This window comes from Drosophila rhopaloa, unplaced genomic scaffold, assembly GCF_018152115.1.
Source record: "Drosophila rhopaloa isolate 14029-0021.01 unplaced genomic scaffold, ASM1815211v1 contig_155, whole genome shotgun sequence".
Classification (NCBI taxonomy): domain Eukaryota; kingdom Metazoa; phylum Arthropoda; class Insecta; order Diptera; family Drosophilidae; genus Drosophila; species Drosophila rhopaloa.
The window spans coordinates 2,324,775-2,339,851 of NW_025335034.1; the positions used below are offsets into that span (position 1 = coordinate 2,324,775).

The 15,077-nt window shown below is 40.8% G+C and overlaps 2 protein-coding genes across 2 annotated transcripts; one reads left to right on the forward strand and one right to left on the reverse strand.

Annotated features, from left to right (window-relative positions):
- Positions 1-4,655: 4,655 nt before the first annotated feature.
- Positions 4,656-6,890, reverse strand: LOC108041296 (zinc finger protein 93). The gene is made up of 4 exons (XM_017119189.2): positions 6,623-6,890; positions 5,946-6,562; positions 5,226-5,360; positions 4,656-5,105 (listed from the first exon to the last, which is right to left on the reverse strand). The coding sequence occupies exons 1-4, from the start codon at positions 6,764-6,766 to the stop codon at positions 4,835-4,837; spliced, it is 1,167 nt and encodes a 388-aa protein (XP_016974678.2). The 5' UTR covers positions 6,767-6,890; the 3' UTR covers positions 4,656-4,834.
- A 722-nt stretch (positions 6,891-7,612) lies between these two features.
- LOC108041299 lies at positions 7,613-13,835 on the forward strand. The gene is made up of 4 exons (XM_017119192.2): positions 7,613-8,796; positions 8,866-9,108; positions 9,372-9,807; positions 9,863-13,835. The coding sequence occupies exons 1-4, from the start codon at positions 8,057-8,059 to the stop codon at positions 12,284-12,286; spliced, it is 3,843 nt and encodes a 1,280-aa protein (XP_016974681.2). The 5' UTR covers positions 7,613-8,056; the 3' UTR covers positions 12,287-13,835.
- The last annotated feature ends 1,242 nt before the right edge of the window (positions 13,836-15,077 follow it).

Here is a 15,077-nt window from a genome sequence, read left to right on the forward strand (position 1 = left end):
TGACCAGCCTTCGTGTAAACAATCATTTTAAGTCTTTTTGCGATTGATTCGACCAATTTTTAAGTCACTTGGGGACTCATTTTGGCCCCTTCTTCGAGTAATGCGTTTTTTAGGTCCGTTTGACGCTTTCGAATTTTTCTGTCCAATATAGCCCATCAATTATCAATAATATTATTATCTGGAGACCAGGCTGATGGTTTCATGATATGCGGGCAATTTTAAATGAGCCATATCGGCAGAGTTCCCGATGTGTGCTTGGGATGATTGTCCTGATAAAATCGGAATTTATCACGAATTCCCAGATTTTCTCCACTTTGCACCAAAATGGACTTCAATATGCTTAAATTAAGAGTTTTTTTCATTGTTGTGTCCACCAAATCCAAAATCCCGGCTCAAGCTGAAGACATACAGGCCCAAACCATGACGATCCCACCACCATGCTTGCGGTTCAAATGCACATAGTATCAAAAGTGAAGCTTTAAGTCGCTTTGGAGCATTTGAATAAGGATTCCAGCTTCTGGAACACTGTAATACTTTCCGACGAGTCAAAATTTAATATTTTTGGATCTGATGGGGCTTCTTATGCTTGGCGAAAACCAAAGATAGAGCTGCATACAAAATATTTAAAGGCAATGGTCAAGCCTGGTGGTGGGTTTGGGCCTGTATGTCGGCAGCTTGAGCCGGGATTTTGGATTTGGTGGACACAACAATGAAAAAAACTCTTAATTTAAGCATATTGAAGTCCATTTTGGTGCAAAGTGGAGAAAATCTGGGAATTCGTGATAAATTCCGATTTTATCAGGACAATCATCCCAAGCACACATCGGGAACTCTGCAGATATGGCTCATTTAAAATTGCCCGCATATCATGAAACCATCAGCCTGGTCTCCAGATAATAATATTATTGATAATTGATGGGCTATATTGGACAGAAAAATTCGAAAGCGTCAAACGGACCTAAAAAACGCATTACTCGAAGAAGGGGCCAAAATGAGTCCCCAAGTGACTTAAAAATTGGTCGAATCAATCGCAAAAAGACTTAAAATGATTGTTTACACGAAGGCTGGTCATACAAAATATTATTTTATCATTTTTAGTTCTTAATCTTTAAAAAATATATACTTTTAAGGGCTGGTTGAAATAAGCTGTGGCATTCATTTTACCTGTTATTTGAGTCTTAAAATCAAAATAAATATTACAAAAATATTTAAAAATTTAGGAATTCATTAAATAAAAGTTAAAATACAGAGCTATAAATCTGCGTTTAAAGTGTTCCAATATCTCTCTTAATTTGGCAAATACAGCGACTTAAAGTTTTACTTGAGCACTGGTTGAAATAAGCTGTGAGCCACTGTATATCCTACACTCAAAATAAAATATTTGTTTGCGCTAGGTAAAAAAAAATTCAATGGTAATTTCGCAGTTGGGTTGTTTTATTAATTGGAACTCGATATTATATGAATTGCCGATGTAAGGGATGTGTTTGAGATTTAGTTTTAGTTTTTACACTAATATTATTAAAAATGAACAGGTTTTCTTCGTGTAACACCCCCTTTAATCAAATACGTAAACCCCAGGAGGCCCAAAGGCTTTATCGTGTCCATAAGAACTTTTTGTTGTTTACACTAAAGTGGTGAAATTCGCGGAAAAGCAAAACAAAAAAGAAAACAGCCAATGAAAAAAAAACTTATTCAAGTCATGTAATTTCGGAACGTCCTTTGATATCGTACAAACACTTGTTTTGTATGCGTTCTGTCCAAATTTGTTTTTTTTCACCATTTCATTTTATTTACTCTCAGCGACACGTAGACGCCCATATTTATTGCATAATTTTCAGAATAACTCCCATTCGCACACACATGACCCGAACATTGATTGTGTAAATAAAGAAACGGAAAATTATGCCCATCACTTCAATAACTTTGTGATTTTTGGTTCCTTCGTTTCTTCGTTTCCAAACTTATAATTGTTTAAAAACGCATGTATTATTAGAGTAAATAATATGTAGTAATTTCCTTTTTCAATTATTTTTCTTTATTACTTATCTTATGTATTCGCATACAGCGAATATATCTGAATAGCCATATAAAGAACGAAGTAAGCGGGACCAAAACGATATTGGCTTTTATTTAAAACTCCAATAGAATTTGGACGATTGTTTTTATTCAAAACATTTTAAAAAACTATAATAACAACACCAACTAAATACTTTTATGTATAAGTCTGCAACGTATGAAAGATAATGCGTTGAAATACACAACGGTAAAATATGGAAAGAGGAATTAGATGAAAAAAATAAAAATTAAGCTTGAATTTAGTGCTTGTAATTAACTTTTTATATATTTACCGAAGTATAAGTTGTAAGAGGCGTATTCTAATATTACAACCAAAAATATACAGTGGATCGCAGCTTATTTCGTGCAGTTACCTAAAAAAAGTTCAAGTCGTTATTCCAGCTAAACTAAGAAAGATAACAGAAAAATTTAAATGCAGTATTTTAAAAGGGAATATTAACTTGTTTATTAAATTAAAACGATTTCCTTAATCATAAAAACAAAATAGTTATTAAATAAAAACAAAATGTGCAGGCTTTTTTCATGCCGCAGCTTATTTCGTGCAGTTCATTCTTCTTAACTTATTATTTGTAATTTAAAAGCTAATATTTGGTATGTCCTCTTTTCTGGTTCAGGACAGCTTTAAGACGATTTCCCAAGGAAGAAACTAACTTTTAAGTGGTTTCCACTGGAATTTTTGGCCATTCTTCCATAAGAACACTTTACATGTCGTTTTTGTTCGAAATCTTCCTCTTCCTTATAGCGATGTCCAATATTTCCCATAAATTTTTGATCACATTTAAGTCTGGAGACTGTGCTGGCGTTATGACGGCATGAGGGCAGTTTCAGACATGATAAACCTCCACAATTCCTGCTGAATGCTTCGGATCGTTGTCCTGGTAAAATCGAAATCGATCGCGTATGCCCAGTTTTTCAGCAGTTTGGAGCAGGTTTTCCTTATGAATCTGTAGGTACATCTTGGCCATCCATGATAACTTCAAAAAAATTGAGGTTGCCCCGCCAGAAGCTGCCATACAGGCCCAAACTATAACATGACCCCCGCCATGCTTGACTGTAGCTTTTAAAAGTTTGTTTTCGAGCTCTTTATTAGGTCGCCGCCAAACATATTAAAGCAAAAAGGTTACATTTTGACTCGTCTGCAAATAACACGTCATTCCAAAACGAAATCGGAAGAAGAATATGCTCCCTTGTTCCTAATACAGAGCTGGAAAGCAAACTCCTATAAGCTACGGTCAAGCATGGAGGGGGTCATGTTATGGTTTGGGCCTGTATGGCAGCTTCTGGCGGGGCAACCTCGATTTTTTTGAAGTTATCATGGATGGCCAAGATGTACCTACAGATTCATAAGGAAAACCTGCTCCAAACTGCTGAAAAACTGGGCATACGCGATCGATTTCGATTTTACCAGGACAACGATCCGAAGCATTCAGCAGGAATTGTGGAGGTTTATCATGTCTGAAACTGCCCTCATGCCGTCATAACGCCAGCACAGTCTCCAGACTTAAATGTGATCAAAAATTTATGGGAAATATTGGACATCGCTATAAGGAAGAGGAAGATTTCGAACAAAAACGACATGTAAAGTGTTCTTATGGAAGAATGGCCAAAATTCCAGTGGAAACCACTTAAAAGTTAGTTTCTTCCTTGGGAAATCGTCTTAAAGCTGTCCTGAACCAGAAATGAGGACATACCAAATATTAGCTTTTAAATTACAAATAATAAGTTAAGAAGAATGAACTGCACGAAATAAGCTGCGGCATGAAAAAAGCCTGCACATTTTGTTTTTATTTAATAACTATTTTGTTTTTACGATTAAGGAAATCGTTTTAATTTAATAAACAAGTTAATATTTCCTTTTAAAATACTGCATTTAAATTTTTCTGTTATCTTTCTTAGTTTAGCTGGAATAACGACTTGAACTTTTTTTAGGTAACTGCACGAAATAAGCTGCGATCCACTGTACGTCATGGTCCCTGTTCCTAAATATGTTCTTGCGAATTTTTAGCAACAAAAAATCATCGATTAGTCAAAAACTGCAAAACAACATTTTTAAATACAATACAATTAAAAATAATTTCGAAAATAAAAATATTAGTGTTGTCTTTTAGGAATAAAACAATTACTTAAGAATTATCAAGAAATAAAAACCAATGGCTTAGGCTTATTTGCAATTTGAATAATAAGAGAACAAATATTTAGGCTTACTTCTTCTTCCAATCATTTTTTTTTCGTAGAAAGAAGAATTTATTAACCAACATTTTTTTCCATAGCTGTGTTGGCCTTCTTGTTGTACTTATATTAGCTCTTTTCTTAGATCATTTTTTTGTTCTTCCAATTAAACGCATGTGATACAAAATTGATGTATCATTACAATAAGTTTTGTTTTAAAAATTTCATTTCCACCCAATATACATTTTATCTGGAAAAAATAAAAGCGGCTACCTTATATACTTATCGAACGCTTTTAGCTGATCTTGTACTCCAAAGGTTAAGTTACATTAACTATATAATATCTCTTTTGGTAGAACTTAATGATCCCAATACATTTTCAGAGTTATTTAACCCCAGAAACAACAATATACAGTCTAACAAAAATAACCTTTATTTATTTAAGAATCAAATCTCTATAACAAGAGTTCGTTCTTACATATATCTTCTATGAACTAGAAAATAGGACTACAAATTGCCTGGTATTATATATGGATATTATACAGTACGTTTAAAGAAAGTAAAACAAGATCTATTGGAGTGTAATACGTCAATGAGCCTGAAGTCTAATTTCGTGCGCGTCCTCTTCCTCGGCCACCATTTCCACCTTCATGCTTTCGGCCAGCATTACGGCGTTCTGGTGCAGTTTTGTCTCCTCGTGCTGACGCATATGGTGCAGCAAGCGGAAGTCTTTGTGACAATAATCGCATCGATACAGTTTGATATCTGTGTGGATAAGCTCGTGCTTGGTCAGCGAGTGAGCGTACGCGAATGCTTTGTCGCACACCTTGCACACGTAAGGCTTGATGCCACGGTGAACACTAAATGAAAAATAGGGATATTATATTATAAACAGAAAAACAATAAATAAATTACAAAAAAGTCGTTTTTCAGAAAAAAAATTGCGTAAAAAATTGACTTTTTTCTAGCAGACTACTTACTTCTCATGGGATTTCAGGACACTCTCGTAGAAGAATTGTCGGCTGCAGAAGCTGCACTTGTAGGGCTTGCTGCCTGTGTGCGAGTACATGTGCTTTCGCAGCTGCTCACGCACCTGGAACTTTGCATCGCACAATCTGTAAAGGTAAGTAAATGTTATCTATGGTGGTGAAAATGATTTTGTAAGTTATTACAAACAAAAGGGAAAACTGTTCTTGTCCTACATTTCTATAAAGAAGTTTTAATAATGGGTGTCCAAAATTATGATTTGGTGGCCAGACAACATTTTAAAACTGCTCAGATCATTTTGACTGTGGTATGCTTACCAAGATTATTTGATACCCGATTTTCGATATGTAGTGTTGACATTTTTGAAGATTTTTATTACGTTTGGGTAAAACAGGATTCTGTTGTTTTTAAAATTTTTAGTGAAAGTCAAATAGGTTCCTGAGATACTAAGGCTAATGTCAGAGTAAGAAGCCGAAGCAACGCTATGCAAATAGAGAGGGGTTTTTAAAGGCAATCACTCAAAAAGAATCAGAGTCCAATATAGTATCTGTTCTTGTATCGCATCGCTTCTCGGGCCTACTATGACATCAGCATAAAATGCTTGACTTTTGGTTAGAATTTGTTTGGAACACATTAATAAATCATTCTTTGAGGTAAGGAATTGGCAATCAATAAGAGTTATTATAAATTTTGTAAAAGATGGTCGGACTTACTCGCACGCATACTGGCAGATGGCATCGTGGCGCCGCCGGTGTTCCATCATCCGGCCACGCTTTTCGTAAAAGTTGCCGCACACGTCGCAGATGTAGCCGCCCTTCTCGGTGCCGTCGGATGTGGTCAGGGAGTTGAGCCCGCGGCGAACCCGTCCGCGCCGGGCCTTCAGACTAGCCTTGGCCGCCTCTTGGAGCGCCAGCTGCTGGGAGGGTGTCTCCTCGTATTGCTTTTCAGCCTCGAGAACGATCTCCGCCTGGTCGGGGTTCATGTCGATTGTGTAGTTATCTTCTAGATACTCGATGGTGTCGCCTAAGCACTCCTGTTGTTCGCTGGTCTCCACTTCCAGATACTCCTCCTGCACCTTATCGTCGTGATGATCTCCTTCCCCAGTGGTGCTCTCCTCCAGGATATACATCTCCTCGTCGCAGTGCGTCTGCGAGCCGTCCTCCTCTTTGATCAACATATCATCGGATTCGTCCAGAAGGCCCAATTCCCGGCAGTAGTCCTCGATCTCGCCCTGCTTTCGGAGAGCCTTCTCGCGGAACTGATAGGCCATGTTAAGTTCCACCTTGCAGGACTTGCAGATGCTATCTGGGATGTTCTCCTTGTCGTTTAGCTAAGCGGACAAGATCCTTGATCATCAGTTTGACTGCATATAGATCGGGGATGCACTTACCTTGCTGTACGAAACCCCCAAAAGTTGGATCAACATCTCGTTTGGCGTTTCCTCGCCCTCCTCGCGGGATTCGTCCAGGCGCTGCAGCCGCGCACAGGGCTCCAGGCACACTCGGCACGTCTGTGGGGTAAGTTCGCCGCGCATTCTTGCTTCCTACTTGCAATTTAATTAAAAGAACCGCTCGCGCAGTATTTTAGTGTTAAAATTTGTGTTGCTAAAGTGTTGTGTAAAGCGACTGAAAAAAAGAAACGCAGGCATCGCCATTTTCTTACCAGGGATGGACAGCGTCAACGCTCACGCACGGTGGTTCATTTCTCTGGTTCCGTGCAGGAGGTTTGGAACTTCAAAATAATTGTAAATACATGATTATATATTGTTCTATTTAAACTCACTCGTATACGTGCTATGAAAAATATAATTGAAATTATTGAACTTGCAACTTACTATCATAAGTTAAACTAACATTGTACAATAATAAATTCAAATCGGCTGATTACAGTCTAACGATTTAACTAACCTATAAAATAAAATTCGGACTTTTTTGTGCATAATTAGCTATGGAGACTCATTAAAATTTAAATACATAAATGCCATTAAGTACATTTTAATTGCAAATTAAGTGAAATGAAAATGTATTTCAAATTAAATTGTTTTTATTTTTGTTTAGAGAATCTCATTAATTAATTAAAGAAGAAAATATAGATTTATATAAACCGCTACTTTATGATTTTATATATTGGCTTTTCGAGCAATTAAATAAAAAACAGCTATGAGCTAGTTCGTAGCTTCAGACTGTGCCGATAACGATAACAGAAAGATCATCTATATAAAAGATTAATTTTTGCACGCTTATAATAAAATAGCCATTTCTATATCGATTTAATAAAAATTAAGACTAAATAAATTATTTACTTATGGGACTTTCCGAATAAAACTACATGTTTACATCCGAAAGCCCTGCCAAAAATAGTCCATTTCCATCCACCACGATCTGGCAACGCCTCATATTTTTTTTTGAGACGCAGAACGCAAGATATTTCTTATCTGTCTTGTAAAAAAAATGGATTATTTCATTTCGATCGGTGCGTATCTCGGAAAATCGCATGCTCGTTGGCAGTAGAGAAGGCCAGGAACCTTCCACGCCCCACTCCCCGTGCACTTCGCCCGAGGGGAAAATGGAAAAGCAACATTATCTGGCATCCGTATCTTCGTCCGTCGCAGCCGTCAAAATGTTCGTCGCGCCAGTTATCGACTCGACAATCTCCATCTCCTAAAGCACACACACTCAATCGCACGCAGGCCAGCACACATACGTAATCTGTCAGCGGAAGCGCCCTTAATCTTGGCCAGAAACCACAACAAAATCAAGAGCAGCAGCGAAGGATCAGCAGCAGGTGGAGGGAAACGGGGGCGCCGCTAGCACTAGCACCTAACATGTCCGAGAAGCACGGCCAGCTGGGTGCGCAGTGGACGAAATCAGCGGCGCCAGCAGCATCATCACAAGCCTCCAATTCCATCCCCCAACCTCTACCGATTCCCGTAGCGCTTCCCCTCCAGAAACCCAATGCAAATCCCTATGGCAACTGCATCCTGCAGCCAGCGGACATTGTATATAACGCAACCCGGTTTCAAGGACCTGCTATCCATGCTAAGGGGTCGCCCTTGACCATTACGCCCGTGGGCACTGGTGGAGGAGCTCCGGCCGCCGCCCAGATCTCGCCCACGAGCCACACCCATGTACCTGTACCTGTTGCCACGCCCAGCGGCTTTGTTCCGCCTCCTTTTCCCATTGCCGCCGGGGGCAATGTCACCCCAAATCGCTTTGCCACGGCAGCAGGAACTGCTGTTGCGGAACTGGCCTTTGCTAATGCCTTTACCTTTAACACGGCCCAACACCTGGGTTTGGGTAAAATCATGCATGCCATGGGAGGAGCCACAGCTGGAGGGTCAGCAGTACCCGTACCAGTCACCACAAATTCAGCAGTACCTGCTCCTTCGGCTCCCACAATAACTGGGCAAAGGCATCCGAGTGACGGAGTGCCAGCGGCCACTGGAGTGATCAACTCAACCATTGCTGAGAATGTTATGAATGCTTTGAGCAACTCCAACTCATCTTCTGTGCCCAATGATGAGAAAATGCGAAGGGTACAGCAGGTGATTGAGGGCAGCTTGGAGTGAGTATTGTTAAACAAAATAATAAACCATGTTTTTTTGCTAACTTATCTGGCTTTCCTATTTTTTAGCGACAATGCCAAGCTGCAGATTTCGCAGATCCTTGAGCGTGTCTCGGGTTTGAAGCCCATTGAGAAGCTATTCCTTTATCTTAGATTGCCCGGCGAGTGTGCAGACACAGATCCGCTTAGGCAGCCACAAAATCCGCTGGGAACGCGCTCGGAGATTAACCACACCATCAATTGGGTGCGTTCCCATCTTGAGCACGATGCACAGGTGTCGATACCGAAGCAGGATGTGTACAACGATTACATGTGAGTTTTTTGGTTTTACTCTTAAGACCGGTTTCCTGTATAGAGTTTGGTTTTTGATAAGAAAGTTTAAAAAAATTATTTAATACAAAGCTTCAAAAGTAATTTTTTTTAGTCTTTTTAAGAAAATTAATCTATCAATTTCTTACTTCGACTGTAAAAATAATTGGTTTAAAATAGTAATAGGTACTTTGCACTGCCCAAACTTTAGACCTGCTGTATTCGAAACAGTATTAATAAAATTGTTCTTTTAAATCTTCGTCCAGAGCTTATTGCGAACGCCTCAGCATCAAACCTCTTTCCACGGCGGATTTCGGCAAAGTAATGAAGCAGGTCTTTCCCGGCGTGCGTCCTCGGAGACTAGGAACGCGTGGTAACTCCCGGTACTGCTACGCAGCCATGAGAAAGACCACAAAGCTGACGCCTCCACAATTACCGCAACTCTGCAAGACCGAGCAGATCATTGGTGGTGATCCCACTGCTGACGTTAGTCAGCTGAATAAAACCTCGAGTTTGGGTGGAATGTCGTCGTCAGGGGGCGATTCGGAATGCTGGGTTGTGGTGCGCAGCTGGGCAGAAAAGTTGCTGAACACCAAGCTAGAAAGCGTGGCGGATCTAAGCTCCCGCATCAGGAGCAACAATGCCACAGTTTCGGCAAAAAAGTACACGCCCCGGGAGCCCAAGGAAAAGAGAGTTTTAGCAGTAAGTTGAAGAAAGTTCCCGAACAATAGATCCGTAATTGTATCCCTGTTTATAGGACATTGGACCACTGAAGAAGCGACGCAAAAAGAAACGCAAGGGCTCCACATCTTCGGAATCTAGCTGCAATCAATTAGTTACTGGTCAGGACGCCGGCAGCAGCCAAGATGCCACCGACGAACAGCTACTGAAAATCAAGCAGGAGATCATAGACTCACCCATTCAGCTCCAGCAACCTGCTATAGGCTACCTACAACAGGTGACGCCTATGAACCTGGCTACAGATCAGCGAAGCAGTGGCGCTGTGCGCAACCTCACGCCCAAAATCATGGAAATGGGCTCACCAGCCGTTTTGCTCACCCAGCAGGAGCCCTCGCCCACGGGCATAGTCATCAAGGATGAAGTTGAGGACTACACCTCAAACATTTTCTGCAAGAAGGTTTTGAAGGCGCAGCAGACGAAAGGATTCTGGGCCAATTCTCCTAGCAGTGGGACAACGGGAGCTGGCGGTCTTCTGGTACCCCCAACAATCACTACCACCTCGGCCACACCCCCGCCGCCGAACTCTGGCAATTCCCCAGTTCCTGGGCCAGGACTTTCCATGGGCCCACCCTCGCTGATGATGAACTCCAGTTCAGTGAGCCCGTCGAGCAGCGTGGACACGACGCCCAAGGTAGCCTCCCGAAACCAAATGATGATCCTGAGGGCCAAGCGGTTAATGGCTGCGGAAAATGCCGCATTGGCAGCCGCTGCCGAAGACTCCGGACTGCCAGAGAACCTGGGTTTGCCCAGAGAGCGTGTGATTAGCATCTGCAACATGGACAAGCATGAGCTAGACGACTACTTTCTGCCTGGCGAGGACGAGGAGAACTCCGAGGAGCCCGACACCGAGCTGCTCCAATATTTTCAGATGGGAGACGCTGAGGAAAAACAACTGAATTCCTTGGATGCTGCCGAACAGAACAGGAATCCACAAGAGCCAACGACGATGGGCTCTGCACCGGAGGCGATGCCCGCTCCCGGCCGCGGAGCAGCATCCGTCGTCGCCGCAGCAGCAGCGATGCTGGCGCCGGTGCCAGCGTCTTCGATGCTGCCCGGACAGGCCGGAGTGGGTTCTGCCTCAGCGTCTCTGGCCCTAATGTCAAAAAAGCATCAACAGCAGCACCAACTTCAGAACCTGCAACAGCAATTGCAGCGTTCTAAGCAGCTGCCCAATATCAACAACAACAAGAGAAAGATCAGCCTGAGCAACGCCTCCAGCAACGGTAGCAACAAGAACTGCATTTTCCTGCCCATTTCACCAAACATAAACGGATCCAATGGAACAGTGGCGACCGCTGCCGCACAAGGGACGGCAAATCCCAGCCAAAATTGCTTCGCTAGCCCGGGTCTGACCAGGATGAGGCAAAGACCCAACTTGTTGAGCAAGCAGCAATCCCTAGACTGCGACAACCGAGATCCCATGATCGGAGCTCATCGCAAGGGTCGAGGCTATGTGTACAGCTATCCGACGAGCACGTCGGCCTCCGCTCCACCGAGTCCTTCGCTTCTCCAACAATGGGTGGGTGGCAATTGGTCGTTAAGTGGCGGGAATAACGCTAGTTTTGCCGACAACAGCCAAAGTGCCGACCCGCTAGTAAACCAAAATTCAATGGACCTGGAGACAAGTCTGGCGCTCACGGGAGGAAATGAACTCGACACTTCGGAGATGCAGCGCTCACAATCGGTGCCACTGTCTCAATTGCAACGAAGGAGCAGCCAACAGTCACCAAGCCTACAATTCTACTCTGAGAACAGCAATAGCCAGCAGTCGGCGCCACTTAAAGATACAGGATTGATCTACGAGGATGTGGACGTTGCCTCTCTGATCTCGCCCAGTTTCAACAACAAGTTTAATAGCATTACGCAGCAGACGGCCACCACGTGCAGCTCCTCGGCGGGCTCATCCTCGGGCTATAGCAGCGGCGGCTCTGCGGGAATTGTTTCGCGATCGGTGCCCTCCACTCCGCTGCCACACCAGCACCAAAGCAGCCTAACATCCTTGAACGGAGGGAGCGGAGTAACAGCCAGCGGAGGAGGTATTCCGGGAATCGGAAATGGAGGCAGCTGCGGAACAGGAAATGGCTTCTTCACCATCTCGGACTTGTTTAACTGGGAAGGATCTACGGGCAATGGTAGCCAGGTTGCTTACAGTGCACATACTTACGGTACTCGGAATCCACTGGACATTTCCAAATCAATGCCAACGACGCCGATTGCAACGCAACGTTTTCGGTACAGTCCTGCTGAGGTGCACCGTGATTTCCTCATTAATGGCAATACCATCGATAGTTTAACTTCATCCGCTTTTGGAGCTGTAGGGGGAGCCACGGATCCTGTATCAGCTCTGAGCACGGACACTCTGATCGATGACAGTGCCCCCAGCAGCGCCGATGTGGTGGAGGCGATGATCGGTGTTACAGACATACTCGACGACTTTTAGAATTTGCATGAAGAGAAAGCTCAGGAGGATATTGAAATACCCGAGCGGCAGGCGCCGGATGAAGTGCAGGAAAATGAGGTCCAAGCAGCTGCAAAGGAGGACTCTAATGTAATGGCCTGTCTTTTGCAGCATGTGGACCAGTTGTAGAGCCTTCTATCATCCGTCTCTTGCTGTGCTCATGTCTCGTTACTTTTTTGTGTCTTATCTGTTCCTGTTCAGAGTATATCAATCACTTTTCTATAACATATTTTCACAGCAAAAGCTAATTTTAAACAAATCAATTTTTAACGAAATTTTTAAGAAAAGTCTTTTTGTACAGAGCTAATACGGCTCAAGCCAATTTTTATCAACTGAGATTCAATATACATAGAAAACAGAACAGAACCGTGAAAACCTCCTCCACAAACGAGCTTTCTCTTCATGCCACTCGCAAGCCAAGAAAAATCCAACAAAATCCTATCTTCCCTCTGTCTAAATTAATCAACAGCTTAACTGTGCCTCTAAGTGGTTTCATGAAGTGTCCAACAACATTAGAGGTTTGAGTTTAAGCCGACTTCTGTAATATAACGTCCCCCCTCAGGCTCTCGTTGTATGTATGCTATTGGCATATTGTTATAATTACTAAACATTAACATTAACACACTGATAGCGAAGGTAGGGCAGCAAATCGGTTTCCGCTTGCTGTATGTAGTTGAATAGTTTTATCGTTGAACAACATTACAAATGAAACGAACTTAAAGTCTGAATGAAGGAAACGTGTGCAGCGGTTTTAAAAACGAAAACAAATTTACAAAATGTAACTGTAAACGAATGTACATCTAGAACTATAGAACAAAACCTCGGCGCTCGACGAGTTTGTCTTCCTGCGACCCTCGATTGTACATATATAAGTATATATATTTATAGAACGATTTCCACGCGGATTTTATAGGGGTCGCAGGGAAACCAGTCTCAGTTCAAAATTGTCAAATTTAAATGTGTGTTTGTATGGTGTTGTAAGGTATTGAGAATAACGAGCTTCGTCAATTGTTCATTAATTCATTGGCCTCCTGACGTGAATCTTCGATTTTACTAACCCAGCCCCGATCTAGATACTATGTTTGTTACGGTATAAATTTATCTGTCTATCTTAAACGCTTTTGATTCTTCGATTAGTTGTAAGTGTTTGTTTGTTATACCTGTTTATAATTTTTGTTTAATTCGCGCTTTCTCGGTCCGACCTGCGTGTAGTACTTTAGTGAGCTATAAATGGATTTTGTACAATGTTCGTAATTCAAGTTTCCTAATGCCTAATGTCGTTTCTTGTGCCCAGTTTATCAGAGTCATATGTTCTGTTTTTTCGCTTTGAACAAAGTTTAGCTTTAAACACTTCTTATTTATAATTCACATTGCAAATGAATGTTAATTTGTTTGTAAAACAAAGTAAAACACAAACCCCGAACCTATTTTCGTTCTAAAACAAATAATTCAGCTCCTGTAAGCAGAATATACTTTTAAAAAGTGTGAAGAAAATAAATCATAAATGTGCCTCAGGCTTTATTGTAAAACAATTTATATACCACAACAAAAATATTCATACAAACATACAAAATGCATTAAAAACTAAAGTGAAAACGAAGAAAAAGCTAGCTATGTATACACAAATAAATAGATTAATAGAACGTTATACGAGTATAATTAAATATACACTCATTTACAAAAACCAAGGCTAGGGAATCAAATGAATTTGTTAGATACTCGGATTCAACTAGTAATTAAAAGATAGTCAACAAGAAAATAATACAATAACCAGAACTGCACCCATAGTCTAGAGTAAACATTGTCAGCTAAATTCTAAAATGTAAAGCAAAAAGTGTAACGTTTATTTATTTTTAAGCAGTGCCACTTACCCCGCAGTCCGCTTTGAACAACAGCTCTCAACATACGAGTAAAAATAGCAATAGCCCTAAGTATGGTAATAAAAATAAACATATTGTCACCGGGAACACTTTAGATGAGATATATGCAATTATACAGAAACAATGCATTAAAGTTAAACAAACCAAAACTGTACTTTTTTATAAGATATTTGAATGACATAAAATACAGATAACAGAAACGAAAACTATGAAAATTTATTGGTTCGTAAAAATGTTGGAAGAATTTCTTATCTTATACTTCTTCGTCAGCAGGAAATTCGTATTCGTTTACCTTATCAAATATTTATGTGAATTTGTCTTGATACCCGAATGTGAATTTGAATGTCGCATACAAATTTTAATTTAACCCTTTCCTAATTTCAAAAATATAAAGATCTCCGGGTACAAATATCTTTGAATTTTCTCTGCTATTATATTTTTATACCCTTGCATAGTGTATAATAATTTCAATCAAAAGTTTGCAACGCAGCGAAGGAGACATTTCCGACCCTATAAAGTATATATATTCTTGATCAGCATCACCAAGAGAGTCGATATAGCCATGTCCGTCCTTCCGTCCCTTAGCTCCCATTGGAACAGTACTGAAAAGTAGAACTTTGTTGTTTTTAAGATTTCTATTGTTCTTTGGTATTTGGTAATATTTAAATACTATCAAATTACGGTTTTAATTAAATTAAAATCGGACATCTATATCTTATAGCTTCCATAGGAATAATAAAAAAAAAATTCAAATGAAAAAATTTTACATATCTGATTTTCTATTTATCAGTATTATGCTTTTAGTTTTATCAGAATCGGACAACAATATCATAGCTGCGATAGAAACTATGGCAAAATGCAGCGCAAAATTGAAATAGCTTTATTGTTTTTAG